Below are 22,498 nucleotides of genomic sequence, written 5' to 3'. Positions count from 1 at the left end.
AACATACACACAACAGAGCATACAGAAAAACACCACAAACAAACACACATCCTCTCTCCCTCTCTCTCACACACACACGCACGCGCACCGTTCACGCTCATTTGCAAAGACTCTAAATAACGAGTGCTCCAAGCCCTCCTGTCAGCTCCAATTCATTCAGTAATTGGCAGACGACAAACCATACTCAGTATTGACGTCACTGCCTGGCGGTTTCTCAGAAGCCTGCCCCCACACAGCGAAGTGAGAATCCCTACTTCCGTCTGTCTATCACGCTCTGTAGAGAAAAACTGACACAGAACTGCCGGAAGGAGGGAGGTACAAGGATGGGAAGGGGGGATGCACACCATTAACATACCGCGCCGCCCACCTGCCACCGTTTGGGTCACGTGATGTTTCTACCTGAAAACTGGGAAGTAAGGAAGCGATGAGCAAAATTGCTGATAAGACTTGTGGTGCTGGTGCTGGCGACAGACAATTGTGAGGACAGATACATCGACAGCATATTGGTGCTGCAGGGCTAAAACGCCTCTCATCACGACATGAAGAATCGGGTGTCCGGGGGTCGGTTCTCGGCTCCGACACTCCTTTTTTTTTGGGGGGGGGGGATGTCATATCTGGTAGCAGGGCTGACTGTCAGTGTGGTTTTTATTCTAGTTTTTACCTCCTCCTCCTCCTCCTCTTCTTCTTCCTCCTCCGCCTCCTCCTCCTCCTCCCTAAGTGAATAGCTCAGTGATTGGAGCGCTGGCGTTCAAACCGAGTGGTGTCACGATTCAATCCCCGTGTGGCGCAGCAAACTTCCCCCAGTGAAATCAGCTGTCGAGAATAGGTACCCGACTCTATAGAGGGTTGGGGAAGGTAGGTAAGGTGACGAGAGAAACAATCAAAGTCAGCCCTACCCTCACATAAAGCTAACGCCGATAGAAGTACATTACACTTCACTCCCTTACGACCTGAAAAGGTTAGGGGATGACCTTTACTCTCTTTCTCTCTCTCACACACACACACATGCGTTTGTGCGTTCGTATACGCGTGCTTGCATCTTAACGTCCTGTGATGTGTTGAAGTGACAAGTGTCAAGTGTTCTGCAGTCTAAGAGCCTGGTGTGACATCAGTTAACGATAAGCGGCTTACGGTCCCTGACGATGACCGGTGAGTTTCGGCGGCTGACAGGAAAGTCGGTGCTGATATCATTCGTCAACAGTTGCTCACAGGAGTGCTGTTCCCCGTGCTTACATATCCATGCCCCTACTCTAAGCCCTCATCTTCCGCTACAGAGAAGCTGCCAGACTTAGGGATACTTTTCTCGGAAACTCGCGTGAATGCCACGAGATTAAACGACAGAGAGAAAGAGACTAGAGTCGAAAAAGAGATTTGACAAACAGCCAAAAAAATATTCCAGTAGAAATAGGCGACATAAGATAACAGTGTAACAATACCTTGCAGTAAGAAAAGAAATTATTTCTTTGGGAAGAAAAAAAATCAGGAATCACAAGATGAAGAACTGTTTATTTAAGATGCTTAGTCCAGATTTCCATTAATTTCTGTTTTATCAATAATTAAATTGATGTTTATACCTCGCTTATCCCTTGAATAACAGTCATAAATTGTTGTACCTTCCTCTGAAAAATCCCAGATAAAGTGCAAACAAATATTACAATCAGATTGGCTTGATGACAGAGCATCCTTTAAACATTGATGAAACATTTCCCAGCTGCCAACCTGGCGAGTGGGTGAGTGAGTGTGTGTCAAGGGGGATGAGGGGCAGAGAAGCGAAAAAAAAGGGGCTAAGGTTAGGTGATGGAGGATACAAGTGAAGTATTAACCATAAACGTGTAGGTGTTTTCGGGAAAGATGCGTTATAATTAAAAATGTCCACATCCTGATTTTAATGGTGTAGTAAACAGAGCACAGGCGCCGAGTTTGAAACATCTTTTATTTGACATGAAACTGTTTGTGTCAAGATCGTGAATCGAGTGCTCTAGATAAGGGCGGGTGAGAATGACAGACCGACGTACGCGTGGCCTGACGGGAGTTCACGCCAGGGAGTGCTGGCCCCGCGCGCCGACCAATACAGTTGAGCGGCTCGAACGGCGGGGAATCCCCTTCCGTAGAGGTGGGGCTCAAACTAGGTCAGGTCATGGCAAGGCCGCAGACATGCATACGTCACCGAAAGGTCAAAGCCCGCTGGCGGGTCGCCGACTGCGATAGCGGCTCTCTCTCTCACTTCCCTCCCCCCTTCTCTCTCTCTCACACACATGTACAGACACACGTACAAACACCCACGCACGCGTCTAACAGGTAAACTCATGCGTTCACAGTTTTCTCTCCTTTTCCTCCCTCTCTCTCTCTCACAGACACGTGCAAGTGTGCACACACACATACACATGGAGCTCGCGCAGCTGTACACAACGTGATTTTATTCGTCTGTGAGATTATTCTTTCTGTTTATCAAAACATGTGGTGCGGAGGCGGCTCGTAAATCACCAGCTCGTTGACACTGATATTAAGGCAATTAAATGTCCTGCACTTGGAAGTGGGGTGAAGAGAGTCGTCGGGCAATATATCATGATTATGTACGTGGTTGTTATCGTCTTCATTATCATTGTCGTATTCATCGTCGTCGTCAGTATTGTAATTCTTCCACCACCACCACCACACCACCACCAACACATCTAACTGTAGTAGTTACGTGTGCGTGTTTTAGATGGAGTTGCTGGTCAGTGTGTTTGTTGTTGGTCAGTGTGTTTGTACACAACAACATTTACTAAACTGTTCCTGTGCTTACTGTAGTATATCTACAACAACATCCACCCCTTACTGTTGGCTGACTCTATTTCTGGATTGCTATTGAAAAACGAGATGAACGAGGGGCTACAACCTCTGTCATCACTCTGTCTATTATAGTGCATGTTCGAATTTTTTTTTTTTTCTCTGCCGTGGCTGCTTTTCTTGCTTTGTAGCTACAATTGTTATTACTAATATATACTAACTCTAAGTACAATATAGTAGGACATAGCTTCCCTTTAAAGAAAATTTTAAAGAGGTTAAATAGTTCGTACTTCATACACTTTTATTTTAGACATTTTTTTTTTTCATCTTAGCTGCATAAGGACAGCATGAAGGACGCACGTGAAAAGAAAAACAAATGAATAAAAAAGGAATAAAAAGTTAGAGCAGACGTCAGACTTCCATGAGGTGACGCTCATCTTGTCATCATTCACAGGTGAAGTCTGTTGCACTTTTTGTTTTTAATAGGTTGGGGTTGGGGCCCTCCACCGCATTTTATGGCTGGCAAGATGCTCCGGGGAAGGGGAAAGAAAATTATGGGAGAATGGTACAGCGCTGGAATTTCCCCGCGCACCGCGTGCGTCACAGTGCTCGTGATGTCACGCGGTTCAAGGTCGTCGCAGAAATACGAGCAAGATGGATGTCTTTGGTTGTGGAATGTGTAGCGCGGGTCTTGGCGCCTGATCAAGAACATGTTCGCGCGTGACTCAGCAGCGAGACTGGATTTTATCCTGTGATCTCTTTTCCACGAACAATTTATCTCTAACCCGCTTTTGTCACGAAATAAAGCTGTGGGATGCTTGCAGCCTTCCCACCATCTTCTTGAGACGGCTTAGGGATGTCAAATGATGGCAGGTAAAATGATCTTCTGGAGGTATAACATTGTAATCCACTCGACCCACAAGTCATTACTCATCCTCTTTCTGTCATGCACGTAAGTAGATATTAAAACACATGTGCACGTACACACCAGAAAAACAAGTTTCAAACATGCGTACATCTCTCTTACACAAGATGCAAACCTACTCCCCTTTCTCTCACACACTTTGTAAGCTCACGTACAAATCACGTACATATCACGTACATATCACGTAAGCACGCATATACGCACCAACAGGTGCAAACACACGTAAGCACATAAAAAGATCAACAGAAAAACAAATCAATGAATCACCGATGAAATCGACAAACACTCCTGATTTCAGAACCCTCCACCTTTTCTCTCCACCCCCTTCCAGTCACGCAGCGGATCACGTGACCAGACACGCATTGTTCTGGCCAACTCATGTTGTCAACATTGACCTATGTCGGCGTTAGTGAGAGGACAACAAGTCCTTTGTGCGTGTTTAGCTTTCTCCACGCCCCGTCACACTGGAAACCCCCGCTACCTCCTGTCAAAGGCGACGACGCCCGGTGTACCTGCGAAATGTTTGTACCACGTTTAAAGATAGCATAATGAGGCTAAGATTAGAACTTGGCAGCCAGCCTCGTCACGTCGTAACGGGGTCTCCCACCCCCCTGGCCACCAGACTGGCATGCCGGGGGTCTGAGATGCTTACATCTATACTCAGTCCCTGACCCCTTTCCCATTTTCCCGAAATGAAAGCCCAACTCGTTTTTTCCACATCAACCGTCGCATGATGCGGGCCTTTGTTTATACGGGTGACATCACTGCGTACCAGAAAACCCCACTCGGTGACCTCATGGGTCAAGTATTGACCTACGGAATTCAGTGGTGACAGTTTTCTTGAATGAAGTAATGTGGTGAATAACAGCACTGCGAACATGACGAGTTTGTGTGTATCTACCTTTTGCGTATATATATATTAAAACAAACAAGAAGGGAAGAGGAGGAGAAATAGTTTGAAAGTGAGAATATTACTATTAACGGTACTAACAATAGCAGTGTTAGTGTTAGAGACAGTAATGAACTTTGTAATTGTAATTATTCATGCAGTTGAATACAACCTAAAGTCACCTCACCTGATAAGCTCAAATCAGTGAAAAAAATCTTTGCAGTCACTGCCAGGCTACCTGAGTATATGACGACAGACCAACCTCAGTTGCTTCCTGGCTCATACATAAATCTACCGACATTTGTAAACATAACTTACCGACCTACATTTATAAACGTCACCTACCTACATTAGTAAACGTCACCTATACCTACATTTATAAACGTCACCTACCTACATTTGTAAATATAACCTATACCTACATTTATAAGCGTACTATACCTATTATTGTAAACGCAACCTATACCTACATTTGTAAACGTCACCTACCGACATTTGTGCACGTAACCTATACCTACTTGCTCTCTAGCTCCGCTTCCTGTTTCTCGTGCCTTTTGTTCCCTCCCCCTTCCTGTGTGTTGAGTTTTATTTTCGGATATCAGCTTTCTTCTTCCGTGTCCTTCTTTCATTTTTAACCCTGTCCCGCTGTACCGATACAGAAGTACATGTATTACAGAATGTTTCTGTTCATGGCAAGTTAATACTCTTGTTACTGGCTTGTATCCTGTAATAAATACATCATCTTTCTTTCGTTGCCCCATGCTAGCAGCTGTTACATTATTCAGCACTGAACATACCAGAACAATAAGCTTGATCACCCACACAAACAAAGTCATGTTGAAAGTAATACAGAATGGCACCAGCACTACTGTTGAGAAATTCCTAGCAGGACAAACTGTCTTCAGACCAGGTAGGAGCTCAGTTGAGCAGATCGTCAACTGTCGCATCCTGAGAGAGAAGTATGTTCTGTATCAGTGGGACCTCTAGTAAAACTTCATAGATTTTAAGAAAGCTTTTGACAGAGTCTGGAACGAAGGACTGTGGCATGTGATGCGAAAATTCAGCATCAAAGGTCTCGTCCAAGTTATCAAAGAGCTGTATAAGAGTCTGAAGAGGCTGCTCCGCTCGTTGGACACCAGGAACCTCTAACTGTAACAATCAAGTGGAATAAGTTACTTCTAGCTTGGCTTTGTGACCGGTCGCGACACTTTGTCGAAATCAGTCCTTCAAGATAGCTAGGAGGGAGGTTAGAAGACGGTTGCCAGAGGAAGAACTGGCTTACGAACGCGAAGGATTGTACTTTGTTCTGTGCAGGACCACTTGCGCCCACTACATGCGGGTGGCGGGCCTGATGAGTCTGTTCATGTACTACCCCGCCACGACCAAAACCAGTCAAAGGACTGAATGAAGTATGCTGTCGAGATGTTCTGTGCTCATCAGTACTGTGGCTCCTACAAACAGTCAAGCATAAACAGCAAGGATAATTCAATGTGCATCATTTGTCCACCACAATGTAGGTGCCACACCGTACCCGTTTTGCTGTGAATCTGGGTTTCTATAATGTAGAAAACGTTTTTTCTACTTTTGGTTAAGTTGCTAAGACCACCAACAGTATCACTTTCCCACCAAGACCCAGGAAAATGCAAATGGGCCTCGAGAGAGAATTTATCACCTTCTGTCGAGGACTCAACCTAATCTCAAAGGGGTGACCAGGGACACGTACCCCACATGCAAGAAGAGGCAACAGCCTCGGACAAACAGAAACTCGCCACTTTCCCAATCTGCGTGCTGGCGACTGGAAGTCCGTCTCGAGGAGAAGTAAGAAAGTGTTGTTTGGTGGACTCATTGTATATATATATAGTCGATGGGAAGTCTACACCAGCGCCAGGTTGTATTGCTGTCATGAGAAAAGAACTGTGAATTGTGGACTGTGAACTGTGAACATTGCGTGAGGCGAGCGACGTCGCAGAAAGATAAGTTATAAAAGTGCAAGTCTGGACCTAGATGTAAACGATTACTTTTATATGTACTGTTCTGTTGCATCTTTCTTCTGAATTACATTCTTTTATTGTACAATTATATATATTTAGAGATTTATTCTATTGATTTTGTGAATGAAGATAGGACAGATGTACTCCTACGTGTACATTACATACCAGATGTATCTACTGTAGGGGGTTCTTGTTTTCACCAATTCATCAGAAGGGGAGTGGGGAGGTTAATTCAGATGGCACGTATAGAAAAACATTTGTCTTAAAGGCAAAATCCGAATGTTAGCAATCATCGCTGCCTTGCCGACAAATGCTCTACTGTTGCGCCACCAGGCCTTCCAACGCATGAGAATGTCTGTAAGAATTTATGTTTTGTATTTGTTAATGCACGAGCCTTACAAATTACAAACATCCCTGAAAACGCCTTGGTCTTTAACTCAAACGGATTCTCATTGCGATTTTTTTCTACAGGGGTACAGACTGTGTTTTTCAAAATTTATTCCATCTTTTATCAGGAGAAAACTTTAAGGAAAACAGAAGAAAAAATAAAAAAAACAACAACAACAAACAAAACATGTGAAGCATTGAAATTGGGGATGCACGACTGCTTTACGGCGCATGCGTAATGAGACTAATTTGGTGTAATCAGACCGATTCAAAGCGCATGGCAATTATGGACGCCTCCAAACCTGGTAAGTGGTTGATTATGCAATGTTAATTATGCTCCTCGTTAATGGCTCCCTATGCCTGTCCTTGAGGTAGGCACAGTCGTTATTTGAGAACACTCAAACTTCCGTGAATAATTAATTCTTCACTCACAGGTCAGACTGCCATCAGTTCTGCTATTTTGCTTTGTCAGCCCAGTCTTGTGTGCCCAACGGTGGAATGCCTGGTGACAGGACATAATGGAGGACTGGGTGCTAATAATCTGCATTCACGGTTTGTGTGAGTCTACAATCGAAAGAAAACGACAGGTAAGGATTGAAAGAGGAAGTAAGAAAAAAAAAAAAAAGAAGTAAGGCAGATTCGAAGCCTCGAAGTCGAGACAAAGACTAAGCATGAAATACAAAACTGGTAAATGAACCGTGGAATAAGAGAAAGAATGCCAAAAGTATTCATAATGAGAAATAGCAAACTGAACACAATAAAAGTGAAAAATAAACAGTAAATTGTTAATTAACGGCTAGATAGAATCTGATTAAGACAAAAAAGAAATGAAAGAATAAATAAAAGAACAACCTTTACTCGGAATAAGAAAAAGATGGTATCCAAATCAAAGTTTCGTGATCAGGGCTTCTGCTAAGGCTAAATTCTTTGGGGTCCCTTCTTCTGATTTGTAAGGGGTCCCTGTTCTTCTCCCACACTTGAAGGGGACCCCATTGACGAAAATTGAAGGGGTCCTCCGAACTTTTAATGCGTACTGTACGCAATTTTTTGCGTAAGCAGAAGCCCTGAGTGATAAAAGAAAATCAACCCTACCTGTTTTCTTTCGTGCGGAACCAATCTCTGGGTCCCCCCAAGAAAAAAAATTTGGCAGCAGTGATTCTTTATTCTTTTCCCCAGAGAAGAGCCTCTTGAAAGGAGACTACAATTAAGCAGCAGACGATACTGGTAGGGAGTGCGGCTACGTAATGGAGAAGTCCAGGTGACAGGCCTTGAAGAGACAGGTAGATAAACAGAGGTAAGAAAAGCTGAGTGAGGAAGAGACTAGACATGCAGGTACGCGCGCGCCCGCACACATGTACAGTGAGTTTAAAGGTAGGGGAAGGTGAAATTGTTTACTGATGGCTGAATAAAGTGGACAATACTATTTCCCACAATCTCGGTTAATACTCATTGGCGTTTTCGAGATAGAACAAACATTATAATGCACAGAAAGAGGTAAAATGTGAAATCCCGTTTGTCACATAAGTATATGCATAATTTATAGTCAGCGCTCCCTAGACATTGTAACCATATCCATGCACAATCTTCATGTCATGAGTTGTAGACCTTTTTCTGTACTTTGTGAAGTTTGTAGGTGTGTATCTTGAGAATCCAAGATATTTACACAGATTTTGGTAAACAACAGTTTATATTAACCTTTAAAACAAATAATGTACTCTAGTAAACCTTTAAAAAAGAGATCGGAAAGAAAAGAAAGCTGGGACAAAACAGTCCTCACAGCTTTTCAAGAGCTTTTGTTGTGGTTCGGACAGACTAGAGCTTTGCTGAGGACTAGAGATACCCCTTTCTGCCGAAACCTGTCAGAGATGACACCCGGAGGTATAGCGGGGTTCAGCGGTCATGGTACGGTCGCAGTCGCTTTACCTGGGAAGCAGCGCAGCAAGACGCACCTGTCGTATAAAAACAGACTGAATTAATGACACGTATCTGTTTAACAACCGTAGCTGATCAAGCACGGAGAAATAAACCAAATTTACCGTCGCTGTTTGCTTGGTTGGTGACAGCAAATGTTGTCATAGCAGGTGTGTTTGTGTGACAGAGAGAAAAAAGTCCGCTTTCTTAATGTTGACTTTGCTGCAAATGAAACAAAAGCAATGCTATTAACTAAAATGATGTAACAGTTTTTTTAATGATGTTTTGCCAATTTACATTCCTGGAACTAGTTGCTCGACATATTTCTGATTTAAAATTTTTTATACCATACGTATCGTGATATAATCAGTTGTACAGAAAAAAAGTATTTCTGTATCAAAATATAAAATATAAAATGACGCATTTATCATAATCATGCACAAATACTTTAATAAAAGGGATTTTTTTCAGAAACTGTAAGCAGACTTTTTTCTCTTATAGTTAAGACAATAGAGGTTTGTGTTTCAGCAGGAAGTAACATGTTTGTTGTACTTCGACATGTGTTATCAATCTGTAAGTTTTCTGTCCCCTCATCGACAGAAGGTTGTTCCCCAGGGATGTATATTAGTAGCTAAAGGATCAAAGAAGTCATAAATATGTAACAGAGTCTTTTAAAAATGTAAATTACAGTGCACACAAGAGGTGGGTGATCATTGTAGTGACAAGGGACAGATACACATTTAACCAACAGCAGACATTGTCCAAGGGCATCCAATCGTCAACCGTTTTTCTTTTAAAGGAAGAATAGAAAAAGCGTTTGTGGTTGAAAAGAAGAAAGGTTTTCCTTACAATATTCAAATGACAAATTGATCACTTCGATACAGGAGATAGAAAAAGTTGTACCGCAGAAGGAAACGACAGAGAACAACGTCACTTCCGGCTGCTACACACCTTTTACAAGGAGGATGAGCACTCCGTATCATCCACTCCTCAAAATAGAAATTATAATAGAGTTCAGACTTACTTGCACGCACGCACACAGACACACACTCGTACACGTCGTATACGAGGCATTCAAGTAATATTATATATGAAATACATTAAAATGAAAAAAATAAAATAAAATATGAAATATATGAACATTACAGGCTTAGTGCTTATATTACAAGGATGACTGACATATCTGACTGCGACCCAAAAATTAGAAAAACAAAACGAACCTTTGGTGACGCCAGAAGCGATTGAAAAAAAAAACGGGTAGATGTAAGAAAAAAATCGAAATAAAGAAGAAAAGAAAATTCGATAGTGTTAAAGATGAAGAGGTTGAAAGTGATGATCTTTATTTAAGAGGGTAATTTAGTCAGCATATACGTTTGTCTTTTGTTTTTACATATAGCGTTCGCTCAACTACAATAACAAGACAAAAGAGAGAGAAAAAAGAAAAGTGACGAATAAAGAAGAGAAAAAAAATTACCAAAGTTAAAACGTCGAAAGAAAAGGTTACCCCTCTAACCTCCATCCCCCTTCACTCCATTGTTCGTCCGTCTCCAAGTTAAATGAATATCGATAGATTAAAGGCTTCAGATAAAACTCTATCTCTATAGTTAGACCTACACTCCACCATCATTCAAAAAAAGTTGAATTAAGCAAAGAAATCGTTGTGAATAAACAAAGCATGATAATCCCTTATGGAAGCAAGCTGATTACAGGTAAGTAGTGTAACTTCCAGCGCACCTGTTGATTGCCACGTATCATGGCTTACATCTGGAGTCCTTTTGTAGTTTCTAAGCTGTTTGGAAAGCTGTGGGTTTACTAAAGAACAGTCAGGTAAAGAGAAAGAAAAGGGGGGATGGGGTTGTAGGGTAGATGGTGACAGAAGAAGAAAGAGATGAAATTTAGATTGATTTGTTTTCAGTGTTTGTAAAACGATTGTCCTATTGCATGGGTGTGAGCTGGACTTTCTGCCTGTCTTGAGGTGTTAGACTGGCGATTAAACACTCGCCATTGTTCAGATAATGGAGGCGTCGCCTCGGTGCTTTTACCGTCAGAGAAACAATGCGAGGTGTGAAGAGGCAGTCCGTGCGTGCATTCGCCACAGAAATATAAATCCATAACAATACATGTGGACATGTCCGAATGTAACACCGTCTTCCTGGGTAATACTTGTGTCAAAATTATAAACAAGTATAACATCAACAAAGTGAGTTATACCAGACTCCATAATGATGAACAGTTATATTCGGACAAGAAAAATTCATACGCACCAGCTTACCATTAGAAATTAAATTAAAAGTAGTGGTGTAAGAAGGTTCTAGGTTTTTTTTGGGGGGAGGAGGGAACACTCCATGCTGACAGTGAACGGCGTTCACATTCTTGCTCCCTCAGTATTTTTTTTTTCTTTCTTTGAGAGGGCGGCTGACCCCAACCCCCACCGCCCTTGGTTCCTAAGTTATAGAATTCAGGTACTAAGTACACGGGAACATTGACAATAAGGTAGCAAGAAAATTTTAAGACCTTGTTGCGAAAAGCGTAGACCACTATATATATATACACTTAAATTTATATTTAGAAATGGGGGGGGGGTCTATCTTTGCTCTTCTCCAACTCCTCTCCCATCAAGTCTTCCATTGAACATCCCTTCCTCTTACTCTCCCCCTTTCATTTTTTTCAGGGATTTTCGCTGGGACGCAGCCCTCAGCCAATCATGTTCACCTGTGACACACGCATCCTGATTGTGCGCTAAGGTGTGACCAGTCATCGGCGACAGACATAACACGGTGTGTATCACAAGTATCTTAACACGATCCAGGTAAAGCGATAGCTGCTTAAGTGATTTAGGTAAACAGCATATTGACTCGCCAAGGCTTTCCCAGCCAGCCACACCCCGCCATGGCTTGGTCACGTGACCATGTTGATACTTGCTGTCAGGAGCCGCCCAGTGAGAGTGGCTCTGTCTATCGAGAATAATCAAGTCGTGACTCCAGATATTTTGTGTGTACACTGTAGAGATGACATCGCTGGAAGAAGAATGTTGTTGTCTTCCTGTTGTCCGATTTTCTCTTACCCAGTTCATCCCCCTCTCCCTCCCGTCCCAGCCGGGTGCGAGTATTTTTTTTTTTTTTTATCAAAGTAAGCAAGCCAATAACCGATTTAGTCAACTGTTAGGTGATTTGGTGTCGAAGTGACATGGGTGCTTTGTTACAGGTATTTAATTTTGAAAATAAAACTTGTCGTCAGTAACAGTAGATTTATTGAAACACACATACTGCCTCAAAGACCCCAAATCTCAAAATATTATAATTTTAAAAAATTTAAAATTTTGCCAAAAATTAGAAAAAAATTATTTAAAGATTTTTTAGGTAAAATATACCCCACAATGGATAATACAGGAAAATATCTACAGTCTAAATAAGACTGGGGAAGAATTGCGTGGTGGAGGCTTGAGAAGGGGGTTGATGGCCTTCACCCTCATCTGCTGCGCTTTTTAATTGCCTCCTCCTCCTCGCCCTCTCTCTCTCTCTTCTGTCCACACCAGTCGACTGCGGCACACCGAGTAAATAGCGCACAAGTGCCCATTCCCTGTCCAGTGTTTCCGAGAAAGAGAAGCCAAGAATCCAGGAAGAAGACAGGTGTAGCTGAAAACAGCTTAATTTGCCTCGCTCCTATTCCTCCCAACTTCCCTCCCTTCCCGTGCTGGGTATGCCCAGTCCTGACAAATCACCTTGTCCAACTGGGACAAGCACTTCACAGCTGACGTCACGTCCTGGATGAGGACGTTCAGCTTCACCTCTCTCTCTCTCACAGAGACAGAGAAAGGCGAGAAAACGTTAACATAAAACGCACCCAAATGAGTGAAATGTAAAATATTGTGACAACCCCTCCGTTGTAAGGGCATTATGCTTTTATTTTCATTGCGGTTTGCATACACCCCTGCCCTTCCCTTCTCTCTCTCTCACATTCACACGCACCTCCTTGCTCCCATTCAGTCGCCCCCGAGCATGCACTGTCAAAATTCACTAGTCCAAAAAGTTTGGGGCACCATTTCACGAATTCTACTGAAAAATAAAACCATTCAAACTGTTTCTGTGCGATTTCGTTTTTTTTTTTTTTTATAAAATACTTTATCACTAACATAATTATAGGCTGCCTGCAGATATAAAATGCGGGTATGACACACTGTATCCATAGTAAAAGCAGCTCAACAAAGAAACAAATTATAGCAGCCAACATTATCAATCAGATAATAGATTAGAAGTACATCATCATGGCGACTGAATATGATAATGGGCATTCTTGAACGGAGTTTTATCGCTACGGTAATCCGAGCAATTTTATTTCTAGTACTACATAAATACCTGATCACACATTTCTGAGAGGTGACCTTAGTCAAACGGTAATTAGTTGTGGTCCCATCCTCAAGTGTCAAGCTAGGGCATTGACTTTTGACTTGATTTTAATATGAATGTTGTTGTAGTCCGTCGGCACAATGGCCTTGACCGTTTATCTTTGTCGGTAGGTACACACCTTGACAACGGTTTGTATGGCTGTGAGGAGCGGTGCGCGTATGTTCATTTGGAAAATTGTAAAGAACTGCAATAAAATGTGTCACCAGTTACCGAGGCCGCGTGAAAAAAAGTGTTTCGTTATTCCTCTTGGAACTTCCTCTTGCGTCTCTACATTCTTCAGCATTTGTCTGTACAGTCTGAAAATGTCATTTTAAGCAGTTCTTTTACCTCGTGGGCAGAATCATATCCAGTCTAGTTTACCCAGCCCTCAATAGGGGTCCGGCAAGCCCGTCACATCAAAAACGATGTGGTCACAGCTAAGGGGGAAGGGGATATTGTTCTGCCTCCGCTTAACATGTTATCGAAGGAAGGATTAGAGAGACAATACAGAAACGTCTCAGTCTTGACCTAAAGCCACATAGCTCAAGGTTTTGGGGGAACTGGCAAAGGGAACATCGATGTCTTCTGAATGAGGCATAGCAGAAATTGAAGGCAGACTTTCTGTGACAAAACCCCAGAAGCAAATGGCACTCACAGCTACTGTCAACAACCAATGTGGACTTCTACAAGGTCAAGTGGTTAGCAGCGTCAGCTGACGACCCTACTGGAATGTCATCTGCCTGAACACCGTTGATAGGGACGGCAGAGAAGACTTTTAAAGATGACGGGTAACTCTAGTATCTGTCAGGTGTAAGCTATCCAACATGACCTCCCCGCTAGCTAAAGAAATTGGTAAAAGCTTCTTGAATAACTTTCTCCAAAACAGATACATGACTTAATTTTCTCATAAAGCCAGTTATGCAAGGTGTAGGTTGACATTTGACTACACAAAGGATTCATGAACCAAGCTGTACTGTACAGCAGCAATAAAACTCACAGACATTATATGCACCATCTGAGAACTGTGCTTGGAGTAGAAACATGACAATGAAGACAACCTCATTGAAAATTTTATATTTTATAAAATTTTATAACAATATAAAGAAACTGCCACCTAAAATTTTACAAATTAAGAAAAATAGAGCTGATGTTATAACAAGTTTTGGATTTTCCAAATTGGAAGAATTTTTTTAAAATTTTGATATCAAAGTTTGTGCATGGAAGAACTACTGCAGACAGTACCATAATATTGATTATACAATGGAAGACAAAACATTTATGAAATATAAAGAAATTCATTAATGATTAAAATCGAAATACTTCAAAATATTTACAAAGTTTTTGAATTTTAACAAATGTGAATGAATTCAAGCACCCTGCATTTCACTGTATTCCTATTTATACTGTCTACACCTGCACATAAAACGAAAATGTGATAGTCAGTGACACATGTCATCAAACGAATCAGGCTAAATATCTAAATCAACGATCTTTGGCACGAAGGTGGATAACAGGGGTTGGCAGCAAAGACAGTACAAACAGGTGCAAAGAACCTAGGAAATGTGTGGTCAGAAGGGAGACAACCTGATTATTCCCATCTATAGCTCAGCCATCTCTCCTGGCACAAAGCTGATGAACATGCAAATAAAATATAATGAAAATGTAAATACTATTAAATGCTTTGCATTTTCTTTGTTGTAGGGAATCATTACAAATATGTGCTGTTTCACTTGTCAGTGTAACATTGTCTTCTGCCATTAAAAATTGCACAGATCTTGGAAAATTTATGATCGCTAGTCGTACTTATGTCTTACGGAAATGTTAAATACAGAGGGACTGTTTAGCTTACGTCTACACAATATAAAAACCAACAATTCACCACAAGTGATTTTAGTGGAACTAAGTCAAACCGTCTGTGAAGAGCTTAGTCCCAGTGTCACACTGTGGAGGAAATCTTTCTTTACCAAAATTGAAAGAAATATTTGAGGCAAAAACCACTGAAAGAGTGATAAAAATCTACTCAGCAGATTATCTTTTAAGTAAAAAAAAAAAATCACTGTTACATCTGCAACAGAACATCTACTTTCAAAAAGTTGACAGAAAACAATTTAACACAGCTGTTAGTTTGTAAGTGCTGCTATGCTCAGATACATAATTATAAGATACTAAAGATTAGCTATTTACAAGAACAAAAATTAAAATGCTCTTCACAATCAATTAATAAATGTATGGTTATGTAAAGAGTATGATGCCACCACTCCCACCAACTTTCACAACCATTATCTGTTTCGCCTGAAACACCTTGGTTATTTCCTTCCTTAGGAACAGCTGGATAACATCTTATACCTCAAGTTCCATGCATTTTTCATTATGGCATCATGTAAATGGCCTTAAAATATTTTACCATCACCTATGGATTTTTCGCATTACAGATTTCTTCCTTGTCCAAAAAAAAGTAAAACCATTCTTGCAAATGTTACAGTTTTGGTGATTGATTTTTGTTAAGGTGTTTGAATCTTTCTTATGGTTTCTTACTAACATTTAAAAAAAAGTTCTACAACAAGAGCACCAAAGTATGACATGTAGTTTCGAAGATTGCATCTGATAAGCTAAACAAGTGAAAGCAAGGCTGACAATTAAAAATCCAGACTATGGGAGATAATTAGAGAAAGCATTTGTGACCTTAGGTAACGTTTACTGCACCCTGATAACTTTTCACTAGATCATGCAGGCCTCTGAGCAAAACTTTTTTAAGTCATATGTATTTGCACATGTTGCTTACATTATTAGTGCACATCTCATATGGTCTACATCTGATGATTGAGCTGTTAGCTACCCACTCTCTGGTGTGTGTGTATGTGCACACACACCCACATAAAAGAGCATAACATAAGAATCAGCATAATTAACCACAATTTTACATAGCAATTACATATGAGTTAGCATAATAGTTATCCACAAATAAAAACATAATAATTTTATTTATATCAAAGAATACATAGATTTTCAATAAAACCACAACCATCAATGAACAGAGGGAAAAAGTTAAACTGAAGAAAGATTTGAATGATTTATGTTATGAATCCCAACCAATTCACGAAATAAGACATGCAAACAAACAAAAACAAAATATTATCTATTCAGTTTCTCAGGTATAGGTTTCTTTGGTAAGAAATGCTGTTGCTTGTTAACAAATTTCTCCAATTGCTGTAAAAATATAGAGCCTACTTTCCCACATGGGGTGGTACTTGTTGACTGCAAGTTTTTCTTCAAATTTTCCAGCAGTTGAGTCTCTATATTGTCACCCAGCTGATGCTGCAAAATAATTTTTAAAATAAAAATGAGAAAAGCTGAAAAATTATAATATTCTTTTTTTCCAAAAAAATACAGTATGAGAATAAACTAAAAAGTTTTCAAAGGGGGAAGTGAGAGGATGTTGCAGCTGTTTATGTGAAGAAATTTGAGAATGCAATTGTTCAAGTCAATAAAAGATGATGAAACAAAAACAAAATTTACAGACATCAGATATATTTCAAACACAGTGTTTACACATGAAAATTTATCAAAGGATTTGGCCTGATTCCTTTTTATTTTTGGTTAGAACAGGAAGTATATATCTGTGATTGTTAGAAACTGTGCCCAAAGGCATAATGGTGAACAGCTTATACAAAACACTATTTGCATTGACTCACCTGTTTGAATGTGTCATAAATAGCTTTGAAGGCAGGCTGCTTGTCATTGTGCATTACTCTTCGGCAGCCATGTACAACATATGCTCCATTTTTTTCAGCAGTTTTGCAAACACTCATATACATGCAATGGTCTGGTCTGTAGTTCCATTCACAGCTATATTCATAAAGCTGATCTGAAAATAACAAATATGAGACACCTCATTTTCACACTATTTCATAATGAAAAAGATTGAAAAAGAGCACACAAAATAAAACAAACAATAAGCTCTAGTATCAGCATGCTGTTAGGTTATATGGTTAATAATAAATTACTCAATTATGTCCCAAAAGCCTAAAAGAGATTGTCATCAAGCATCTGAAAAGAATGAATCTAAAATTTGCAAGCTTGATAGGCTATTCAATTAATTTTCAATCAAATGTTTGAAAAGAAAATAGATAAAAAAAATTATATCTTTCAACACAATAAAGATAGCAGCTCAAGTGCAACATCTACAGGTCACGCTACATCAATCTGCCTTCTGACCATTATAATAGGAGCCAAAACCCAACAAGAGACAAGTCAGTAGGCAGCAAGTCATTTATTGCTTATTAGTTGCCCACATAATGCTTTATGAACACATCTCACAGATAAGCTTGCATCAGCAACAGATAAACCCTACCTTTTAAAATGATTTCGACTGAAGTGACAAAATAACTTGACACCAATAAAGAAATTTCTAGAAGCATGTTAATCCTGCCAGCCTGTAAATTCCTACAAATCCCTAAGAATCTAGGAGACAAACTCAATATAAATAATTTTGAAAGCATGTATATTAATTAACTGTAAAGTTTCATAATTTACATTCTATTTTTGAATAGGCTTATGCATTCCTAAAAATACACACAAATTTACAAGACAAGATATATATATATAAAAAATGAAAGTCACAGTTTATGTCAAGGACATCCAACCTGGATGATAATGAAAATAAATGTTGATAAGATCTTGGTCCCCCCAGGTGATTTTGAGACGGTATTCTTTGTAGTATTTAAGAATGGATGACATCCATGTGGTTTCTCGAAGACGTGTCAAGTTCATCAGCATAACACCTGAGTTGACACCTGTGCAATTAAGGGCAGATTAGAAACTTGGACAGACAACGCTAAATAGCAGCAACCAACTTGTCACAAAAGCAAAGATTTCTGATAACCCTATGCAAAATGTCACACAGTTTAATAAGATATTGCATCATCAAGCTGTTCAATTCCATCTTTTTAATTCTACACTGATAGCATCATTGATAAAATTCCTCATAGACAGAAAGAGGAAAATTAAAGTTTACTCTAAAATAGACAACAACAAAAAAATGCAGAAAAAATTATTGTATGATGCTTAACTCTATGCTTGTAAATGTATGCAAGAGCCAAAATAAAAACAAATTACGTATAACGCAATCTTCATTTACTCCAATTATTATATTTGGAAACTAATCCCTGCATTACAAGTAGGAATAGCTTTGTCAAGAGTGACAACTAAAGATATTCTTCTTTTATGGCGCATATTTCCTTGTATGGAAGCTCAATGTACTATGGTTTGCTACACCAAATGACACAATATTTACCCAAGGGACCATAGTAGGGATGGCGTGCAAATCTATTATACCAGCCTACATTTGCATCTTCATGTTCAGGAGCCAGTGCGACAAGTTGTGTACCATTGAAATGTGCAAAGAAACTCCACAATTCTTCCAGGGGACTAAGGAATATGATGTCAGTGTCAACATAGATGAGGGAATCAATGTGCATGAGCAGAGACTGAAAACAGTCAAGAACAAAGTGGTAAGAAGTAAACAAGAATAGATACATTGATATTAAACCTTTTACTCTTGCAATATAGACTTTCTTGTTTTACAATGATTTAACTTATGTGTGATTGTTAACAAATATCTTAATTTTATTGCTAAGCACATCTGTGCTTAAAGGATGATCATAGTATTATGAGGGGGCAACACATAAACATGCATTTATTACTATTATTACTATTAAAGAAGCTGTACATTTACTTTAATAGTTTTGAACAATGTAGAAAAGCATGGGCATCAAATTTCTATAGAAACAATAATTAAAAATAGAGTACAGCTGTTAAAATGTGACTCTGATAATATTTCTAGAATGAGCAATCAGTTAAATATATGCTGAATAAATCAAAGAAGCCTTTTCAGTTAGATACATACTGGTAAGAATAATCTCTGTGAAGCACAGAGCTTAAAAAGTTTTTTCCATTCATCTGCATTCTCTTCTGATGGAAATGTGATGTCATATATGTTATACTCAATTTTTTCCAGAAAATCCTTTGGCCACAAATCCAGCTGGAACAGAACTATCATGTCAGTGAAAGGTAAAAAAAATAAGTTCTAAAAAATGATAACAATTTTGCAAAAAAGACTTCAGCAGAGAAATCGGCAAAACATATTTCATTTTGGAGATTGTGGTTGGCAGTTCAATAATTGGAGATGCTTTCTATTGAACGTAAAATATTTATAAATATGGTAGCATTCAGTAGTTTTGCATCCATCTGTACAGTGTACATGTCTATTTACATTTCAGTGTGACACAGAATGAGTAACAGCTGAAGCAGAGGGATAGAAATACTATTCTCTAATCCAACTGACCTTCAACTGAAAAAAATTCTGTAACTCCTTTTCTGAAAATATGTGAAAAACAAGTGGAGAGGTTGTAAAAAGCACAGCAGATTTGAGAAGTACAAGAGTTTCTTCTCCACGATCTCCACAGGCAACGACAGAAACATGTAATGCTTGTTTAGGATTGCTTCTGACAAGGTTTCCAACCCTGAAAATAGATAATTTACAATACAAATATTTCAGACTGGAACAGACTGAATATGTTTACTTTTAATGCTTTTATAGCACAAAATGAATTCATTACAACTTTTTCCAAAACCTGCTAATAGTAAAACACCTGAAGAAAAAGGCCAGTTTTTTTGTGTTCACAGAAACTACGCACTCTCGCTTTGCTTAGTCCACAGACCTTAGCTTTGTGATTAATGGGATAGTAGTCTGCAAATTTGTAACAGCATAAAATGGTTAAAACCAATATTAAAATATGACCCTAGACATTTCTAACACACATACTCATGCATATAAAACCAGACACTTGCTATCATAGCACACTCATATATGCTCTCACACATGATGTACATACAAACACAACTATTAAAAAAAAATGTGATCAGAAATGTCATAATAATAATTCTTCAAGATATCTTGAGAAATTTCGAGATCCCTTTCACTTCCATTTAAAGGGAAGAGTCTGCAATCTCAATTTACCACTCAAGGTACATACTAAATTTTACAGTATTGTTGATATAGCCTCTACTGCTAGTATAGAATTATAGGCTAAACTTCTACATTATGGCAAGAGAGAATGGTTCAACTTAGAGGTAAGGGTACTTGTCATGCCAAATGGAAGCAGTGAGAGAAGAATGACTAGTAGGATAGCCAGCACTTTATGTGCTCCTCATCTCCATCCCCTGGGTCAAACCCCTTCTTCCTGCTGTAATGTATATGTTTGGCCTTTCAACACCAAAAACCAGTCAACAGCATGGTGTTATAATTCACACAGCCTCTACAGGACTAAATGCTTTTCCATAATCATATATAAGTATTCCCTATCTGAACAATCAACACTAAAAACAATCAACCGAACAAAACATTTTAAAAACTTGACACAATGCACAGGCACTTTCACACAAAATAGACGCTGCTTTTCTTTGCGAACATAACATGCTCAGATTAGCAAGAAATTTACCTTTGTATCACAGGTCTCAATCCTGGTGTGCTACTGTGAAGTATCTTCGAATGTTCATGTGGTTTTTCGTCTTTCTTCAAAACTGTTTTTTCTTCAACCCCAACATCTTTTTCAAGTCTATCTTCATCTTCAGTTTCACCATTAAGTGGCTTGGATTCATCTACTGGGTTACTACCTTTTTGACCTGTATCATTCTCTTTATATTTTGCTATTAAACCATCAATTTGTTCTACTGACTCATACTGCTCACCAATCTTTAACTTCTTCAATTTATTCTGATCCCTAATGTTGTTATAATAAAATAATAATACTGACACAAAAATGACTACAGACAGTCCAATTCGAAATAACATCTTTCGCCTCATTGGGAAATGAATCCTAGATAACTCTTAAGATTAATGAAAATCTGATTACATTTTTACATTTATTTAAATTCCAAGGGAAGCTTCATGTCAGATCTGAAAAAAAGAGCTGAATTTAAGAAAGAATAACAGACTTGTGTTATTGCCACAAAAGGAAATCAGATTGCAATATGTTGTTGCCCACCCAATATAATCACAAAACACTGCCTTGTCAAAGGAATTAAGTTTCTCTTAAGGACAACCTCTGAAACTAGCTGTCAAACGTCACGAGTCGGGACAAAGTTTGTAGGTGTATAATCTATTGGACTAAATGTCCGAATGATAAACCAGTGATTTTAACTTTTAGAAGTGCAAAGTGTCAGCAAAAAGTACTTTATTAATCCCACAAGACATACGTTAGGCGAATTTTTAGCGGTGAGTGACAGTATAAACGTAAAGCAAATTTTGATTCAAAACATCAAGAAAGGTCTGGATGCTAATAATGGCAGTGTTCTCCCATACAGCTATAGGGACTCAATACTACGCCTCACGATACAAGCAAAATGATTCGATCCAAGAACTTTACCTAAACTTTAGCAAGCTAAAGAAAGGCATATAATTACATTAGAATAGATGCAAAAGGTCAGTATATAGCAAGTAAACTTTGTCATAAATGGTGTACAGAAGTTGATAAATAATGCTACCTGTTTTGAAGGTTCATCGTCTACAGGGGTCCAAAGCTTTCAAAATTTTTTTTTTTTTTCGCGTCGTCTGCCAGTTTGGTGTTTGCTTTGGCTGGAGACAAAAGAACTCCCACAAGGGAGACTACTAGGAAACTCTAATCTTCCTTAACGCGGGTTGCTTCACTGCCAATGGATTTTGGAGACATTAGTAATACACTTCCATTTATCTAAAATGGGTAAAAGAAAAGGTATTTCGCTTTGAAATAGTGACTACCGCAGATTGTGTCAATAGGAAAACCCGCTGTTTCGAATCACAACCCCCAAAAGTGAGAATTATCTGAGGGTTAATCCACGATGCACTATATGGCATATATAGAAATGCCATAGAATATATATATTTTTTCATGAAGCTGAGATATAACCCAGATTGTGGTGAAAGAGAGCGAGAGAAAAACTAGCATGACACATCAATCGAGCAACTCTATAGTTATGACCGGAGTCTGTGGTAACCGTTTTCTCTGGTCAGAGAAACGCTTATACATCTTGTTCCAACAACTGTCCGTGATTGAGCACTAATTAATGTGATGACTATTGTATAAAGTTATTTTAGCAGCTAATGCAATTTTACATCTTCGGGTTGATGCATCTGATTAAAAATAACATTTCAGTAAATGTGTTCCTCCCCCCTATCACTACCACGAAGTGTGCATCTATATAT

General features: G+C 39.2%; 1 protein-coding gene and 1 long non-coding RNA gene across 5 annotated transcripts; one reads left to right on the top strand and one right to left on the bottom strand.

Moving 5' to 3' along the window:
• Positions 1–11: 11 nt before the first annotated feature.
• LOC112559037 lies at positions 12–19,675 on the top strand. Of its 3 annotated transcripts, XR_003098268.1 has the most exons (8): positions 13–3,223; positions 7,090–7,266; positions 7,434–7,548; positions 8,138–8,255; positions 11,544–11,649; positions 18,620–18,767; positions 19,274–19,326; positions 19,536–19,675. It is a non-coding gene; the product is annotated as an uncharacterized LOC112559037 (long non-coding RNA). The 3 variants fall into 3 exon arrangements; XR_003098269.1 differs by having other exon boundaries at positions 12–7,266; positions 7,396–7,548; XR_003098267.1 differs by having other exon boundaries at positions 14–7,266.
• Positions 14,317–22,445, bottom strand: LOC112559034 (glucoside xylosyltransferase 1-like). Of its 2 annotated transcripts, none has more exons than XM_025229880.1 (8): positions 21,802–22,445; positions 20,757–21,227; positions 19,601–19,778; positions 19,163–19,297; positions 18,551–18,743; positions 17,901–18,050; positions 16,950–17,122; positions 14,317–16,572 (listed from the first exon to the last, which is right to left on the bottom strand). In XM_025229880.1, the coding sequence occupies exons 2-8, from the start codon at positions 21,119–21,121 to the stop codon at positions 16,390–16,392; spliced, it is 1,377 nt and encodes a 458-aa protein (XP_025085665.1). In that variant the 5' UTR covers positions 21,122–21,227; positions 21,802–22,445; the 3' UTR covers positions 14,317–16,389. The 2 variants fall into 2 exon arrangements, with proteins under 2 accessions (XP_025085665.1, XP_025085664.1); XM_025229879.1 differs by having other exon boundaries at positions 20,757–21,214; positions 21,802–22,444.
• Positions 22,446–22,498: the final 53 nt, after the last annotated feature.

This window comes from Pomacea canaliculata, linkage group LG3, assembly GCF_003073045.1.
Source record: "Pomacea canaliculata isolate SZHN2017 linkage group LG3, ASM307304v1, whole genome shotgun sequence".
Classification (NCBI taxonomy): Eukaryota; Metazoa; Mollusca; class Gastropoda; order Architaenioglossa; family Ampullariidae; genus Pomacea; species Pomacea canaliculata.
The sequence above is the reverse complement of the archived record's forward strand: the minus strand, read 5'-3'. Positions and strand labels throughout refer to the sequence as shown.

Excerpts from the sequence above, each read along its gene's own strand:
- LOC112559034 (XM_025229880.1), bottom strand. The coding sequence starts at position 21,121 with ATGAGGCGAAAGATGTTATTTCGAATTGGACTGTCTGTAGTCATTTTT. Across the intron at positions 18,051-18,550 it reads TCCCTACTATGGTCCCTTGG|GTGTCAACTCAGGTGTTATG; the intron begins GTAAATATTGTG and ends TTAATTGCACAG. Across the intron at positions 17,123-17,900 it reads TTATTTTCATTATCATCCAG|ATCAGCTTTATGAATATAGC; the intron begins GTTGGATGTCCT and ends TGTTATTTTCAG.